This window comes from Aptenodytes patagonicus, chromosome W, assembly GCF_965638725.1.
Source record: "Aptenodytes patagonicus chromosome W, bAptPat1.pri.cur, whole genome shotgun sequence".
NCBI lineage: Eukaryota > Metazoa > Chordata > Aves > Sphenisciformes > Spheniscidae > Aptenodytes > Aptenodytes patagonicus.
Window position 1 is genome coordinate 227,134 of NC_134981.1, and position 13,201 is coordinate 240,334.

Genomic DNA, 13,201 nt, shown 5'->3' on the forward strand with positions numbered 1-13,201 from the left:
GTAAGGCCTACTGCTAAGTAGCTGAGCTCCACTGAATGGCTGTGGCAAAATGAACTCCCATGCGGACACGTAGTGCCAGTCATGGGGGCAAAGGCAGTGTGGGACCTTGCACTGCGCACATCTGACCTGGGAAGTGGGCTGTGGCCACGGAGTGATTTCACATCGTGCCCAACAGCTTTCAGATGACTTGTCAGTAACTTTTAGCGTTTTGCCTCTTGGCAGCACCAACAATGACATAAGTTACTGGTTCACAGCATCCCTTGCAGGTGCAAGACAGTGAAAAGGGAAAATAAACAAAAGTATTAATAATGGCTGTGAAAATTTAACTTTTATTATCTGTTCACTGTATACAAAACACCATTCTGCATAGTGATAACTCATTTGTTGTACAGTTGACAGTGCACATCAACAAACAAGTGTTAAAGAGGTATACACTTAATGGAAAGGGCAGTGATGGCCAGTGTACATTACACGCTAAGATCCTGCGACGCCAGCTGTATGTTTTAGGATGAAGTACCTCATAACCACTCCATATGTGAGTAATATAAATGGGATAACAAGCATTTACCCACGAACCAATTTAAGAATGAGGATGAAGAGAGAAAGCAGAACTAATGTATCCGATACACAATTTCCAGAGTGATTAAGAAGTTTTACAGAGGTGGCTGAGAAGGATCCATATTTTTTCAAACACTTCCATTTTTAAAACTGTTAAAATTTAATGATAAATAACAGAATCTCACAAATCTTTAGGGGCAAAATGCTCCACATTTATTTACATATGAAATGTGTTTAATACAGTTGTAATGGACATAGTGTATAGTAACATCTGACAGCAGCAAGACTTTTAAGAAACCAAACAATTACTACTGTATATCATGCAGCTATCTATATATACACAATTTGTTTTAAAAAAAGGTACAAAATTTTTTTTTTAGGGATACATACAAGGTATAAAATGCAAAAACAAACCAAAAATATAACTCTCACAGAGAACTATATATGAAAGGGACAGTATGGTACCTTTCTGTACTTTGTGAAAGCGTAACTAGTGATATTAGATACAAGTTTGAAATGGCTGAACTAGCTTCATATGGCCTGTGCTAAAGCTGAAAGCCCCAATTATACTTACGTAGGCTGGTGTGTTAGCTTCTTGACAGTTGTGGTTGTATGTAACACTGAGCACCAGAACATTTGGCATTAGCATACAGAGCTGGGAAACACCAACCCCTGTAGCAAGGGTTAACTATTTTCTTTCAATAACCAGAAATAAAGGAAAATACATAATGCTGTGTACTCACTTCTATATAATGTTTAATAAATTACATGACAAAAAACATCATCAGTATAAACCTATTCCTCTAATTACATCTTATGGTTAAATCCAGAGCAGCCCAGCCCTTTTGTAACAATTTGAGCTTTGATCACAAGCACCTGATGGCCTAAAAAAATCACTTCATGATACATAGAGTTGTGCAATTATACTTTTCAAAAGTACTTTATCATTCTAGGGGGTCTGCACCTGTTCTGGTGTTGCCACCTAAAACCAGCACTGCATTTTACATATGCAGTGGTACTTTTTCTTCTTTTTTTTTTTTTTAATATATATTTTTTAAGAGAAAGTTTAAAAGCTTCCTTAGACATTTAGAAGCACAAGTTCTTAGAATTTAAAATCTCCCCTTAGCTTGCTTCCCGTCCTCACTCCCCTCCAAGCGCTGCCTTCTGATGCACTTCCATTAGCTTCTTTCAGAAGCATTCAAATAAGAAACAGTTTAAGAGAACCTAAGGAACTGCCCCAGCATTCAGAACTCTGTTTTAAAGAAACTTACTAGAAAAAAAACAGAAACAAAACAGAAAAACGCAAATTTTCCACTAGATACCAATACAAACACATAACAAAGAGTATAAAAGTTATTAGTTTAAATATATACAAACTCTTTTCAACTCAAATACTGCTTCAATGGTTTTGAGGGTATAGACAATGAGGTGAAGGGGACACTTTTATGCAGAATATATTGCAACAGCCTGAACAGTACTGTTAACACTATTATACCTTGAACTTTCTGTAGCAAAAATGTCATTAGTGTTCCAATGTGGAGAGAGATTTCTGCGTCCCAAATAATCTGATCACTTTTCAGCTGAACTCATTCTTTTTGACTTAATGAAGGCCATGCCATGTGTTCTCATATGAGTGTTTAAGGCCGCTTCAGTTTCAAAAGTCTTTGCACACACTTTGCATCTTCTGTCTGATGCCATACTGTCAGATGATTCATCCTCGTGATTGGGTTTATTTTCTTGCTGATTATCCTCCCCAGACCCATTTTGTTTTGATACTGGCTGAGGCTCCTTCAGCTTATGTACAATGAAGAGATGTCTGGACAGGGACACGTGAGATGTGTAGCAGAGTCCACATTCCCTGCATTGGTATGAAGAGCCATCAGATTTATGCTGAGGAATATGTTCATGAAACTGGAGAAGATTTTCTGTTGTAAAGCCACAAACAGCACACTTGTGAACTTTAAAAACATTTATCTTTAGCTTCTTCAATGGCTGAGTGATTGCACCTCGTGGAGGCCTGAATTCCAGTACAGGTTCTTCCAATTTACGCTTTGGACTAGGAACCTAAAAAAAAGCCATAAATGGTGTATCATGTAAGCATAAATACACAGTTCTTTTCATAACTATTTGTGACTTGCAAACTTCAAAAACTTTCCCTTGGTAGATTCCAGTACAACTTTGATAAATACAATATTTGAAATAACACAAGCAAATATATGTTGTGCATGTTGGAAAACTAGGGGTTTTCTTTACTGTAAATTGCACTTAAAATTTGCTTTGTCACCTCTGACAGAGCTACAGTATCTAATACACTGTATAAACTTGAATAAATATTTGCCAGCGTAACTGCATCCAAGTACACACACCAACGAGACTTCAATTGTGTATAGAATGTAGAATATCAATCTAGGAACTTTTAAGCACTACCTTCTGGAACTCCATTTTAATTACTTAATATTATTTCATGCCTGAAATTTGACTTGATGGATTATCTCCTGATTGTTAGTAACCAAACTAACACATTGCCAAAGGGTGAATCAACATGCACAATTTTTTAAACTAACTAAACTGATCATTTTTTATATTCTCCTTGTTGTTCTTCTGACATGAATATTCCTCAAGAATCCTCTGCATCCTATGTAGCTCAGAAATGCTCCATGATGTTTATGAAGACAATGTATACAGCTGCCATATTTTCAACACTTAAGTAAGAAGACAATATGTTGGGCTGAAAGAGAGTCATGTAAAGGACAATAGTACATTTTAAAAAACAGATATGTTTGCGTCTCTGCTGTCAGCTTTGGACAAAGGTGAAATTCTTTATCATACAGCACCCAAAACACTTTAAAAATGTTGTTAATCTCTGCATGTACCAAGTCTTTGAATAGCGCTGTCATCTTATTTTTGCTTTGCTCCTAACGCTCATCATCAATAGAAGAATAGAATAGAATATTTCAGTTGGAAGGGACCTACAATCATCATCTAGTCCAACCACTAGCCTGACCACTTCAGGGCTGACCAAGAGTTAAAGCATGTTGTTAAGGGCATTGTCCAAATGCCTCTTTTTAAGGCACTGACAGGCACGGGGCATCGACCATCTCTCCAGGAAGCCTGTTCCAGTGTTTGACCACCCTCCCAGTAAAGAAATGCTTCCTAATTTCAAGTCTGAACCTCCCCTGGCACAGCTCTGAGCCATCTCCATGCGTCCAATCACTGAATCCCAGGGAGAAGACCTCAGCACCTCTTCAGGAAGCTGCAGAGAGCAATGAGGTCACCCCTCCAGCTGCCTTTACTCCAAACCAGCTTTACTCCAAACCAGTTTTGCTGCCCTCCTCTGGATGCATTCAAGGACCTTAACATCCTTCTTAAATGGTGGGGCCAGAACTGCACACAGTACTCCAGGTGAGTCCGCACCAACGCCAAGTACAGCAGGAGATCCTACTGTATTTCAATCATCAAATTGAAAGCAGTTTCACTGGAAAATTTATATCAAATAAGCTCAAGGCTGGGTATTTGGAAGAAGGTCATATTGCTTCTACGTAACCTGTAGCTTTTCTATAGCTATGAGAGGACCTGGTTGCAGAGGATTTGAAAGGTGCTCTTAAAGCAAACCACTAAGGGGTAAGTTATATTCTCCATCATTCAGTGATCAAACCAAACAGAAAGTCTTTCCAAAAACATGTTCTAGTTCAAGCATGACAGAATTTGTTGCAGGAACCTTTGAGACATTTTTTGGGCTCTACTTCACAGAAGATCAGACTTTTATGGGATCAAAATATCTGCATCTATTTAAAGATCCTGAATGTGTACCCACAAAAAAATTCATTCTCAGTGACTGAATGAATCTTCTAAGGGATTACCTTTGTGTCTTCTTTTACTTCCCTTTCTTCCATATTGGTTGATTCAGTCATTTCTTTCACATCAGGGTCTTTAATGCCATGCATCAACTGAATATGTTTTTCCAACATTAACCGCTTGGTAAAAGTACGTCTTGAATCTGGGCAGTGCCTACATAAACACAAAGCAGACAGGCACAGATCCAAATGTCACGCATAACAGTAAGTCATAGTATTCTGAAGAATATAAATAGAACTAGTAAATAAATCCAGACTAGAGTACAATCTATTAAAGATAGCGACAATATTTTTCCAATCAATTGCACAGGTAAGTATTATAAGAAAATGAGCATAATTACAAAATAAAACTAGAAATGTTTGAGCAATTTATATTCAGAGCAAATGAGAAGTTCTCTGAAGATAATATCCAAAATGGTACAAAGTGTGAGTCAGAATAAAACCTGGGAGCATCCAAGTTTGTTTCTTAGACCTCTGCTAACATCACCAAACTGTACATTGTATTAGACACTTTCCCAAGTTCTCCTTAATTTAAATTTCATAGGGAAAGCAATCACCTTCCATGTAGGATGAATGCTAGCTCCAAATGACACTTAATTCTGCATTCAAATCCAAATACTTTATCTCCTTGGAACTAGTAATTCCTTCTCAGCTCCCTTTCCAACCTTAAACTAACCAGCAGAACAAACTTGTCTTTCACAATCTGTGGTTTGTTCTCCCACACAGAACCAGCTGCATCACTTCTAAACCTCTCGTGCTTTTGGGGAGTGTATTTCTTCTGAGCTCCAATGTTCTAACATATTGTACAGGTGTCTGGAGGAGGGATGGCCAAACAAGAACTCTAGGGGAGAAGTTAAAACTGTAATACTCTAAGTCTCCCTCCTAAGGTTTTAACTTTTTAAATGCTGTTTCATTGAACTTTATTTAAAAAAAAAAAAAGAAAAAAAGACAGTACTGTGGGCATTCTGAAATTAAAACAGAGAACCACAATAAGCTTTCTGCTCCAAGGGTATGCAAAAAACAGGCACTCGCTGCTTGTCATATACTGAGAGAAATAGTGTCTAGGCTAGCCAGCTCATGTAGGTTGAAGTACAAATTAAGGGTACATTAGAAACAATCTGATGCATGGGTTGTGTCAGGCAAACACGGTGCAGGGAGACAGGAGGTTATAAAGCACTTTGTTGGAACGCTATGCATGGCAGTCTCAAGTTTCCACACCACTGGGCCGTGTAGGCCTTGTGCTTTCCGTAACAAAGCAGAGATCATACTACGGCAGGGAAGGGACTGGTAAGATCTCAGCCACAGAGAATGGCTGCTGCTTGCAGCTTCCTTTTCAGACCTTCAAACTCGGTTCCACAGCATGCAAACACATACATAACTACGAATGAAGAGATACAAGAGAAAGTTTGTTTTATATATCTTATCTGATGGACATGGATTTTTCTATTAAATTATGTATTGTCCCTCCAGCCACTTAAACATCACTAAGGATTTTTTAGATATTACACACTGTTTTATGTATGAGAAAAATACTACAAATACTAGCCTTTGTAGATTAGAAGAGTGGGCTATATATTTGAGACACTATTGAAAACCAAGTTCACCTCTGTAGAACTATCAGCCATGCAAACTCTCAGCTCAGTAAAGTTTCAGATTTGCTTGCCAAAGCCCCTAAAAGACAGCAGACTTCATGTACATGCATTCTCAGTAGCCTGCTATGTTTTATGCATGCAGGATAGCCTAAATAGTTTGGCCTGTCTATGTATCTAAATACCTGATTCATTCGAATGAATGGGACACTGGCTTTCATACAATCAAGAAAAGAAATTCAACTAACAATGTTTTTTGTTGGTTTGTACTCTGTTTCTAAATAAATAAAAGTAGAACTTACGAGCACGTATAAACCTTCCTAATGCCTTTGTGCTTGATACGATTGTGACGACATAAACTGTGGGATGAACTGAAAGATTTGTCACATTGTCGACATGGATGTTTCTTCATTTGCTTCAAAAAAAGAAGAAAAATACATTAATTAAAAATGCTCAGTAAAAGTAGTGCATGTCTTGAACCTTTTAATAATCGGAAAGAAACATCACTTACCAGTGTCTGGTACTATATCTTCAAGTACACACCACTCCTACAGCAACACTGCAGAAGTCAGAGGACCTGGACTTCTTTCAAAGCAGTGTGGCCAGCATGAGTTACACACACATCTATCACCAGTTGTAAACCGGTGTCACAGACCGTGGATGAAGTGAATTTCTTCCACCAAAGAAGCAAGGAAGATCAGTGGATTATTTCTGGATCAGTAAAGGCAGTACAGTGAGAGACTTGCTTTCACTATAAAGTAACCTTTCCCTTCCCATCACCAAATTATGTCTGTGTTTGCTGATTGAGAGAGCTTATCAGTCACCTACAAGGAGGGGTGAAGAGCACATAATAAGGACCAAAGCAAAACATCACGAACGCTGACACGCTAACAGGGCTCAGAAAAGTCAGGAAGAAATGAGAGGTATGGTCCGATGCCAACTTGAGGGACATCTGTTTGGGGAATTCTGTGGGTTTTATATTACAATTATATTAGAGTGGAAAGAGAAAGAAAAGGAAGGAAGCTGAAAAGGATGGAGTGGTCTCCATCTATGTCATTCCAGCTGAACATGGCCACAGGAGCTCTAGTATCTGAAGAAATAACATCTCCAAAACTGCGGACTATACAAGCCCCAAGAATGAATGAATGACATGGTCCTATCCCTTAAATTCCATCAGTCCTAGAATTCAGTTCAAAGGGCACGTCATATCAACCTGAGTAGCTGCAGTAAGGAAATGGAAATATTCCCAATCAGATTTCCTGCTTCATTTCACAGGTAACTAGATTATTCAAGCTCATATCTGTAATTTTTGCTGTTTTTGCAGTAACAAGCAAATCGAAACAACATTTTGGAAATTAAATCCAAACACTGACCAAACAAATCTAATTGAAGACCTTTCCAGATTACTTTTCATAGAATCATAGAATCAAGGTTGGAAAAGTCCTCTAAGATCATCGAGTCCAACTGTCAACCCAACACCACCACGCCCAGTTTACTTTTCAAAACTTTTTTTTTTTACTTTTCAAAACTTTTGTAAAAAAGTAAACTTTTTCCAGTTTACTTTTCAAAAATCCAGTCAGGGCCAGGATCCCACACTCATCATTCAGTATAATGATTCCTGCCAGAATCAACATGTCCTGGGTCTGAAAAAGAAATGGATTTTATTGGAACCTCCCAAAAGAAATCCGGATCGCGTGGACCCAGATTTCAAGTGTTCCAGTCTGAGGGAGGGCTCATGCCTGCTAGTCAGGTACAAGTGAAGGAATGGACAGTTTCATACAATCAGTCAAGTATCTAGAAGGAAAATCACGTTCATTGGATTACTTTTTCCTGCTCTAGCAGTGATCATAGTTTTCCTTCATAGTGTCAATAACATTCTCTTTCCTGCATTTACTGGGAAACTGAAAAAAACAAATAATATAATTTTATTCTACTATTCCAACTGAGGCCACTGAGCAAAAGACTTGGATCAACACTTGAAATGGGACCCTTCTTGACTCTTCTGGAGAATCCACCCAAGACCTGTCCCTGTGTTCCAAAGCACTCAATAGCAAAGATCTTCTTCATGGAATAATGTAAAGGGTTTGGCTCACTTATTCTTACCGTCTGAGGAAGTGACAAATTCCTAAACCATGGAGATGCACAATAATCCACATGGACATTTTAATATGACGTAAGTCATTCTCTGGTGCCTAACATTAATCCGTAGTAACAATAATAATAAAAAAGAATTCTCAGTCCTAAATACTAACAAGCTCAAGCCATACAGAAATGCTTAAGGAACTGAAAAACATCCATCTTATATTTGTGCTCTGAGTGCTGAACTTTATATTGATGTTCATACTCTCCCTAATGGCTACATTGCTCAGGAACAGCTACAGACAAGCCAGTGGAGATCTACAGAGGTGACGTCATTACCAAAAATTATCATTCACTGCAAAGTTTGGAGTGAATGGTAGAAGGCTTGTACACAGGAAAAAGTGATGTCTGGAATGGCTAAAGGAGTAAGAGCTTTTACAGTGAGATGAGAGACCTTTTCCTATCAAGACCAAAATCACATGGAGTGTGGGGGAAGGAAAGAACAGCCGTTTTGAAAGGTCATTCATGCAAATGTGAAGCAGCCCATTAGGAAACACGATATGGTAATTTTATTGGGGCTAGTCAAAATAATGCTGTTAGAGGCGCAGTACTGTTCAACCTAGACTTTTTTTTCACGTTTAAAGGCCAATTAAAATAAAAGGAAATAACTTATTTCGCTCTTAATTGTTAAAGGAGGAAACCTGACAGTGTTTACACGTAGTGCATACTCATTAATGCTAATGCATTAATCAGTACATTTTGCAGTATGGTTTTGCAGCATGCTTATGACTGCAATGCTCTGGGAAGAATTTATAAAATAAAGTAAAATGTGAAGTCATATTAGGGCTTCTATCAAGAAACAGCCCTGCACCATGCTGTACAAACATACAAGCTCAACCAAGGCAGCCCACGTATCTTTGCTGAGGCCACAGCACAGTGTAGATGCATCAAGCGCCTAGTCAGAAAAGCAGCACGAGGATTGTGCTCAGTTGGACCCAGTCCCTCTCAGAGCACCAGGGGCACTACTTGGGGTAACCATCCATGACACCACACTTGTTCTAAATTTGTTGGGAAGATTCTGGATAGAGACCCAAATAGGATTTTGGATGCATTAGTTTCTGCAATGGCAGCCAAAACCAAAAGAACTAAAAAATTAGTTCTGTAATTAGGTGCAGCAGGACCTGTTGTACAGCATCTTGTCTTTACAGGAAGAAAGAGGATGTTCAATTAGATGCACAGCAAGTCGGAATTGGTAAAGCAATTCCCGCTTAGAAAACATCTGTCCTTTCATAGAAACACACCTACACACAAGTCCTAGGAAGCTCAGTGTATGTCTACCTGGCTGAGTGCAGACATACATGATCCAGTTTCAAGCCAGGAGTTGTACAGACTTGTTAGAACCACCCTTTGTCTGAGCTAATAACATTTTTTTTTTTTTTAAACCAGCACTTTTAAGATCAGTCAGAGAGTCACAAATTTGGCTACAAATTTTCCTACCTTACAGCTGGCTTACCTTCAACCAGCTCAGGAAGAGGATACAGAATCTGTCTATCTGTCTGTGTAGACATTTCCCAATAAGGTCTGGAAACTCAAGAATCTGTCCAAAGAGGATATACATGGCAATACCTCTCCTATGAATATCTCTGAATAATCCAGCCTGGGATCAGCTAAGAAGAGTTACAGCTCCAGACTTTCACTCTGATCCTGTGAAAGCAGCAATTAGAAGTTTGAAACTAATTCTCTTCAAATACCTTACATGACAATGGACTTTGTGAATAGCTTATTTAAAGTTTTTAACAAACATTCTGCATAGATCATTTTAGAGCATTTAACCCACATCTATAATTCTTAAGAAAAACAGACTATAAACTAATTGCATTTTTTATTAAACCCGTATCACATACTTAGTTATCTTATGCTCATTTCTAGTCTCTCTACAATAAAATGTATCCATAAAAGTTTAGTTTTTGAATATAGTCATTTTGAAAGCTAACAATTACTGAAAATTTCGAGAGGTCTGGAAGGAATGTAGCAACTGGTCTTTATCATCCATTTCTGAAAGACATGGAGTTGTATTTCTATTCATTTTAATATATATATGCCTCCCGTGTTATTCGAGGAACTGCTTGAATAGGGATAAAAAATAGCACATAAATGTAAGCAATGAAACAGGCCTTTAGGTCAGTATTTGAGTGCAACAATTATCTAATATTTCATAATAAGGACTGTTCTTGAGGTAACATTGCACATTCTTATTAAACATCAGCGATAGAAAGATACATATTTAAAGCTAATATTTAGAAGGATTATCAATGTGTTACTAACCTTATTTTACATGCCTTCTGTCACTTTGCTGTAGATGTGATCAGAGATACCATTCTCTAGTTTGCTCTGAAGTGACAGTTTCATAGGGAGGTTGTGTTGTTTTGTTTTTAAGAATTGCATCAATGTAAAATGCATCTGGTCTTAAACTTATTTCTGTTTGCTGGTAAAAGCACTGATAAGTTAATATTTGGACTAACAGGCAAAACAGAGTGGACCAACAGTTTATATGCTGCTAAAGAGACTGATTTTGACAGAAAATTAAGCTATGATTGTGTGAGTGTTACAGGATCAGAAACAAGTATTCAGTGCATAGGCATGCCACAGGAACTGTAACAGATTTTATGGAGTTTCTTTATAGACACTGCCTAGCAGAAGTGTCAGGAATACACCTGCTAGGCTTGAAACTGAAGTAATTAACAGTTCTTCTGTGACTTCACAGAATCATAGAATAGTTTGGGTTGGAAGGGACCTTTAAAGGCCATCTAGTCCAACCCCCCTGCCGTGGGCAGGGACATCTTCAACTAGATCAGGTTGCTCAGAGCCCCGTCCAACCTGACCTGGAATGTTTCCAGGGATGGGGCATCCACCCCCTCTCTGGGCAACCTGGGCCAGTGTTTCACCACCCTCAGTGTAAAGCATTTCTTCCTTATCTCTAGTCTAAATCTACCCCCCTTTAGTTGAAAGCCATTCCCCCTTGTCCTGTCGCAACAGGCCCTGCTAAAAAGTTTGCCGCCATCTTTTTTTATAAGATTTTTGAATATAGTCATTTTGAAAGCTAACAATTACTGAAAATTTCGAGAGGTCTGGAAGGAATTTTATTTTCAATGGACAGAAATGGACAGAAATGCAAAAATAGTCTTTTAAAGCAACTGGAGAAATCAAATGGAGACCACATGATCTCAGCTGTTTGTCTACTTTTCATGCCCTCAAGCTGTAAAAGGAGAACCAGGTAAAAGAAAATGCAGTTCTGTGAATCATAATCCTTTGGTTTTGTGTGTTTCATTCCAAGGGGGACTGGCAATGTAGCTACAGGACTCTACAGCAGGAAGGCTGAAAGAATGGAGTGGGAGTTATGAAGGCAGGAGGAAACATGGAAATAGTCTTCTGTCAGTCAGGCTTGGGTGCTATTTGCTTGAAGTTGTCATAAGAAAATTAGAGATGACACTCAGTAGTCTGGCATTTTCAGCTTTTCCATAAAATGTTTATAAACAGAATAAAATAATTTGCACAACAGCTTTAGAGATAAGCACTGTAATTTGAAGGGATACAGAAACCTCTGGAAATGTGCTATCATTTATTATAGCATATTAGCATCCTGAAAACGACAGATTTTCACTCAGGATGATTCTTCTCCACTTAGACAAAATAAGTCTGTTATCCCTTCCAGTTCTGCTCTTAGATTAGCACAGTACATTAGTTTAATTCCCTGCTTCCCAACTGAGGAAAGAATCAGACCATTTTCACTAGCACACAGCGAAGGACAGGACTGGATAGCAGACGACTGCTGTGTCTCAGCATCGGGCTGGAGCTTGCTACAGTCTGTCTCAAATGCAGCTAAGAAGGTTCCATCTTAGGATCAGTTTCACTATTGCCTACCTGCCAGTCTTTTTCATTTCATTTATTTGGAAAAGCTATGGGATGCAGCAAGGACATCAAGCTGCCTTTCTGCTGACTTGAGCATTCCCATATTTCACTTTCAATCCATTTTAAGTAAGCTATCTCAAATTCAGCTGCTTTAAATACAAAATTCAACGTTCAACTCAGCTGACTTGTTGGCTAAACCTACAAGTGTAAGATTTGAGCAATGGCTCGACCTTAGAGTGAGTCTACCTTTAAAATGAACTGCTGTTTGGCACTCGCTGGACCAATAAAACAAGACTCCATTCCCTGAGTCTAACAGTTAATGAATTTTCAAGAGAGAGAGGGAACTGAGAGGGCACAAAAGAAGACATGAGAACCTGGGTCAGATTAGATGACTTGAATGAAATACTGGAACATCTTTCACTCTTCCCATCTTGAAGAGATTTTGGTACTGGATGAACAAGCCTACAATTAAGTAAGAGCGTGTGGATTTTCTCAGTAGAACTATGTAGAAAATGACAAAAAGTAACCAGCCAAAGAAAGAAAGATGAAATAGATATAAGAATAAAGAACAACAACAATGGAATTAAAGGAATTATTTGCAAAAACACAACTGAATTTGGAAAAAAATGGCTTCATATTGCAGGTTTAATTAACTTTTTTGTAATTGAATATTACTCATTTACCTTTCCATGTTCTTTCCTCATGTGAGAGATGTAAACGTCTCTCTGAGTGAAGAGCCTATCACACTCCCAACACGTCCAGCCAGGATTAGCGACTTTTTTAGGCTCTGCTTTCTTTATGGGAGAAGGAGATTTCTTCTCCAACTTTTCTGTTCCGTTGACAGATTTTGTGTCCTCTTTGTTGTGACTGGCTGAGTTCTGAGTTGTGGGTTTAGTACTGAGAGGCAGATTTATCCCCAGGTTTGGTGGCCCCTCAACACTTTTCAAAGTTCCATGCATAGACTACAATAAAAGAGAAAAAAAAAAAGTACAAAACTAACATAGATGTATACACTTGTATTGACAAAATGCAAAGACCCTCTGAATCAAAAGTCTTCATTTACTTCTTTGTCATACTATTATTAGATCACATTCTTAACTTAAAGAAACATGATTAAGTAAAGGCAAGGCCTAGCATAAAGAGAAACTAGCCAACAACACTAAGAAACACCATCCGTAGCTAAAGAGAAGTCTTCTTCAGTGGCTAGATATT

General features: G+C 38.3%; 1 protein-coding gene across 7 annotated transcripts in view; it reads right to left on the reverse strand.

Moving 5' to 3' along the window:
- Positions 1–309: 309 nt before the first annotated feature.
- The window catches only part of LOC143171886 (zinc finger protein 532), a 51,334-nt gene continuing 38,442 nt past the window's right edge, over positions 310–13,201 (reverse strand). For all 7 annotated transcript variants that reach the window (XM_076361048.1, XM_076361047.1, XM_076361042.1 and 4 more), the window contains 4 exons: positions 12,673–12,951; positions 6,304–6,416; positions 4,419–4,566; positions 310–2,622 (listed from right to left, as the gene is read on the reverse strand). In XM_076361048.1, coding sequence (XP_076217163.1) covers positions 2,128–2,622; positions 4,419–4,566; positions 6,304–6,416; positions 12,673–12,951 — 1,035 coding nt within the window. In that variant the 3' untranslated portion in view covers positions 310–2,127. The remainder of the gene's footprint in view (positions 2,623–4,418; positions 4,567–6,303; positions 6,417–12,672; positions 12,952–13,201) is intronic.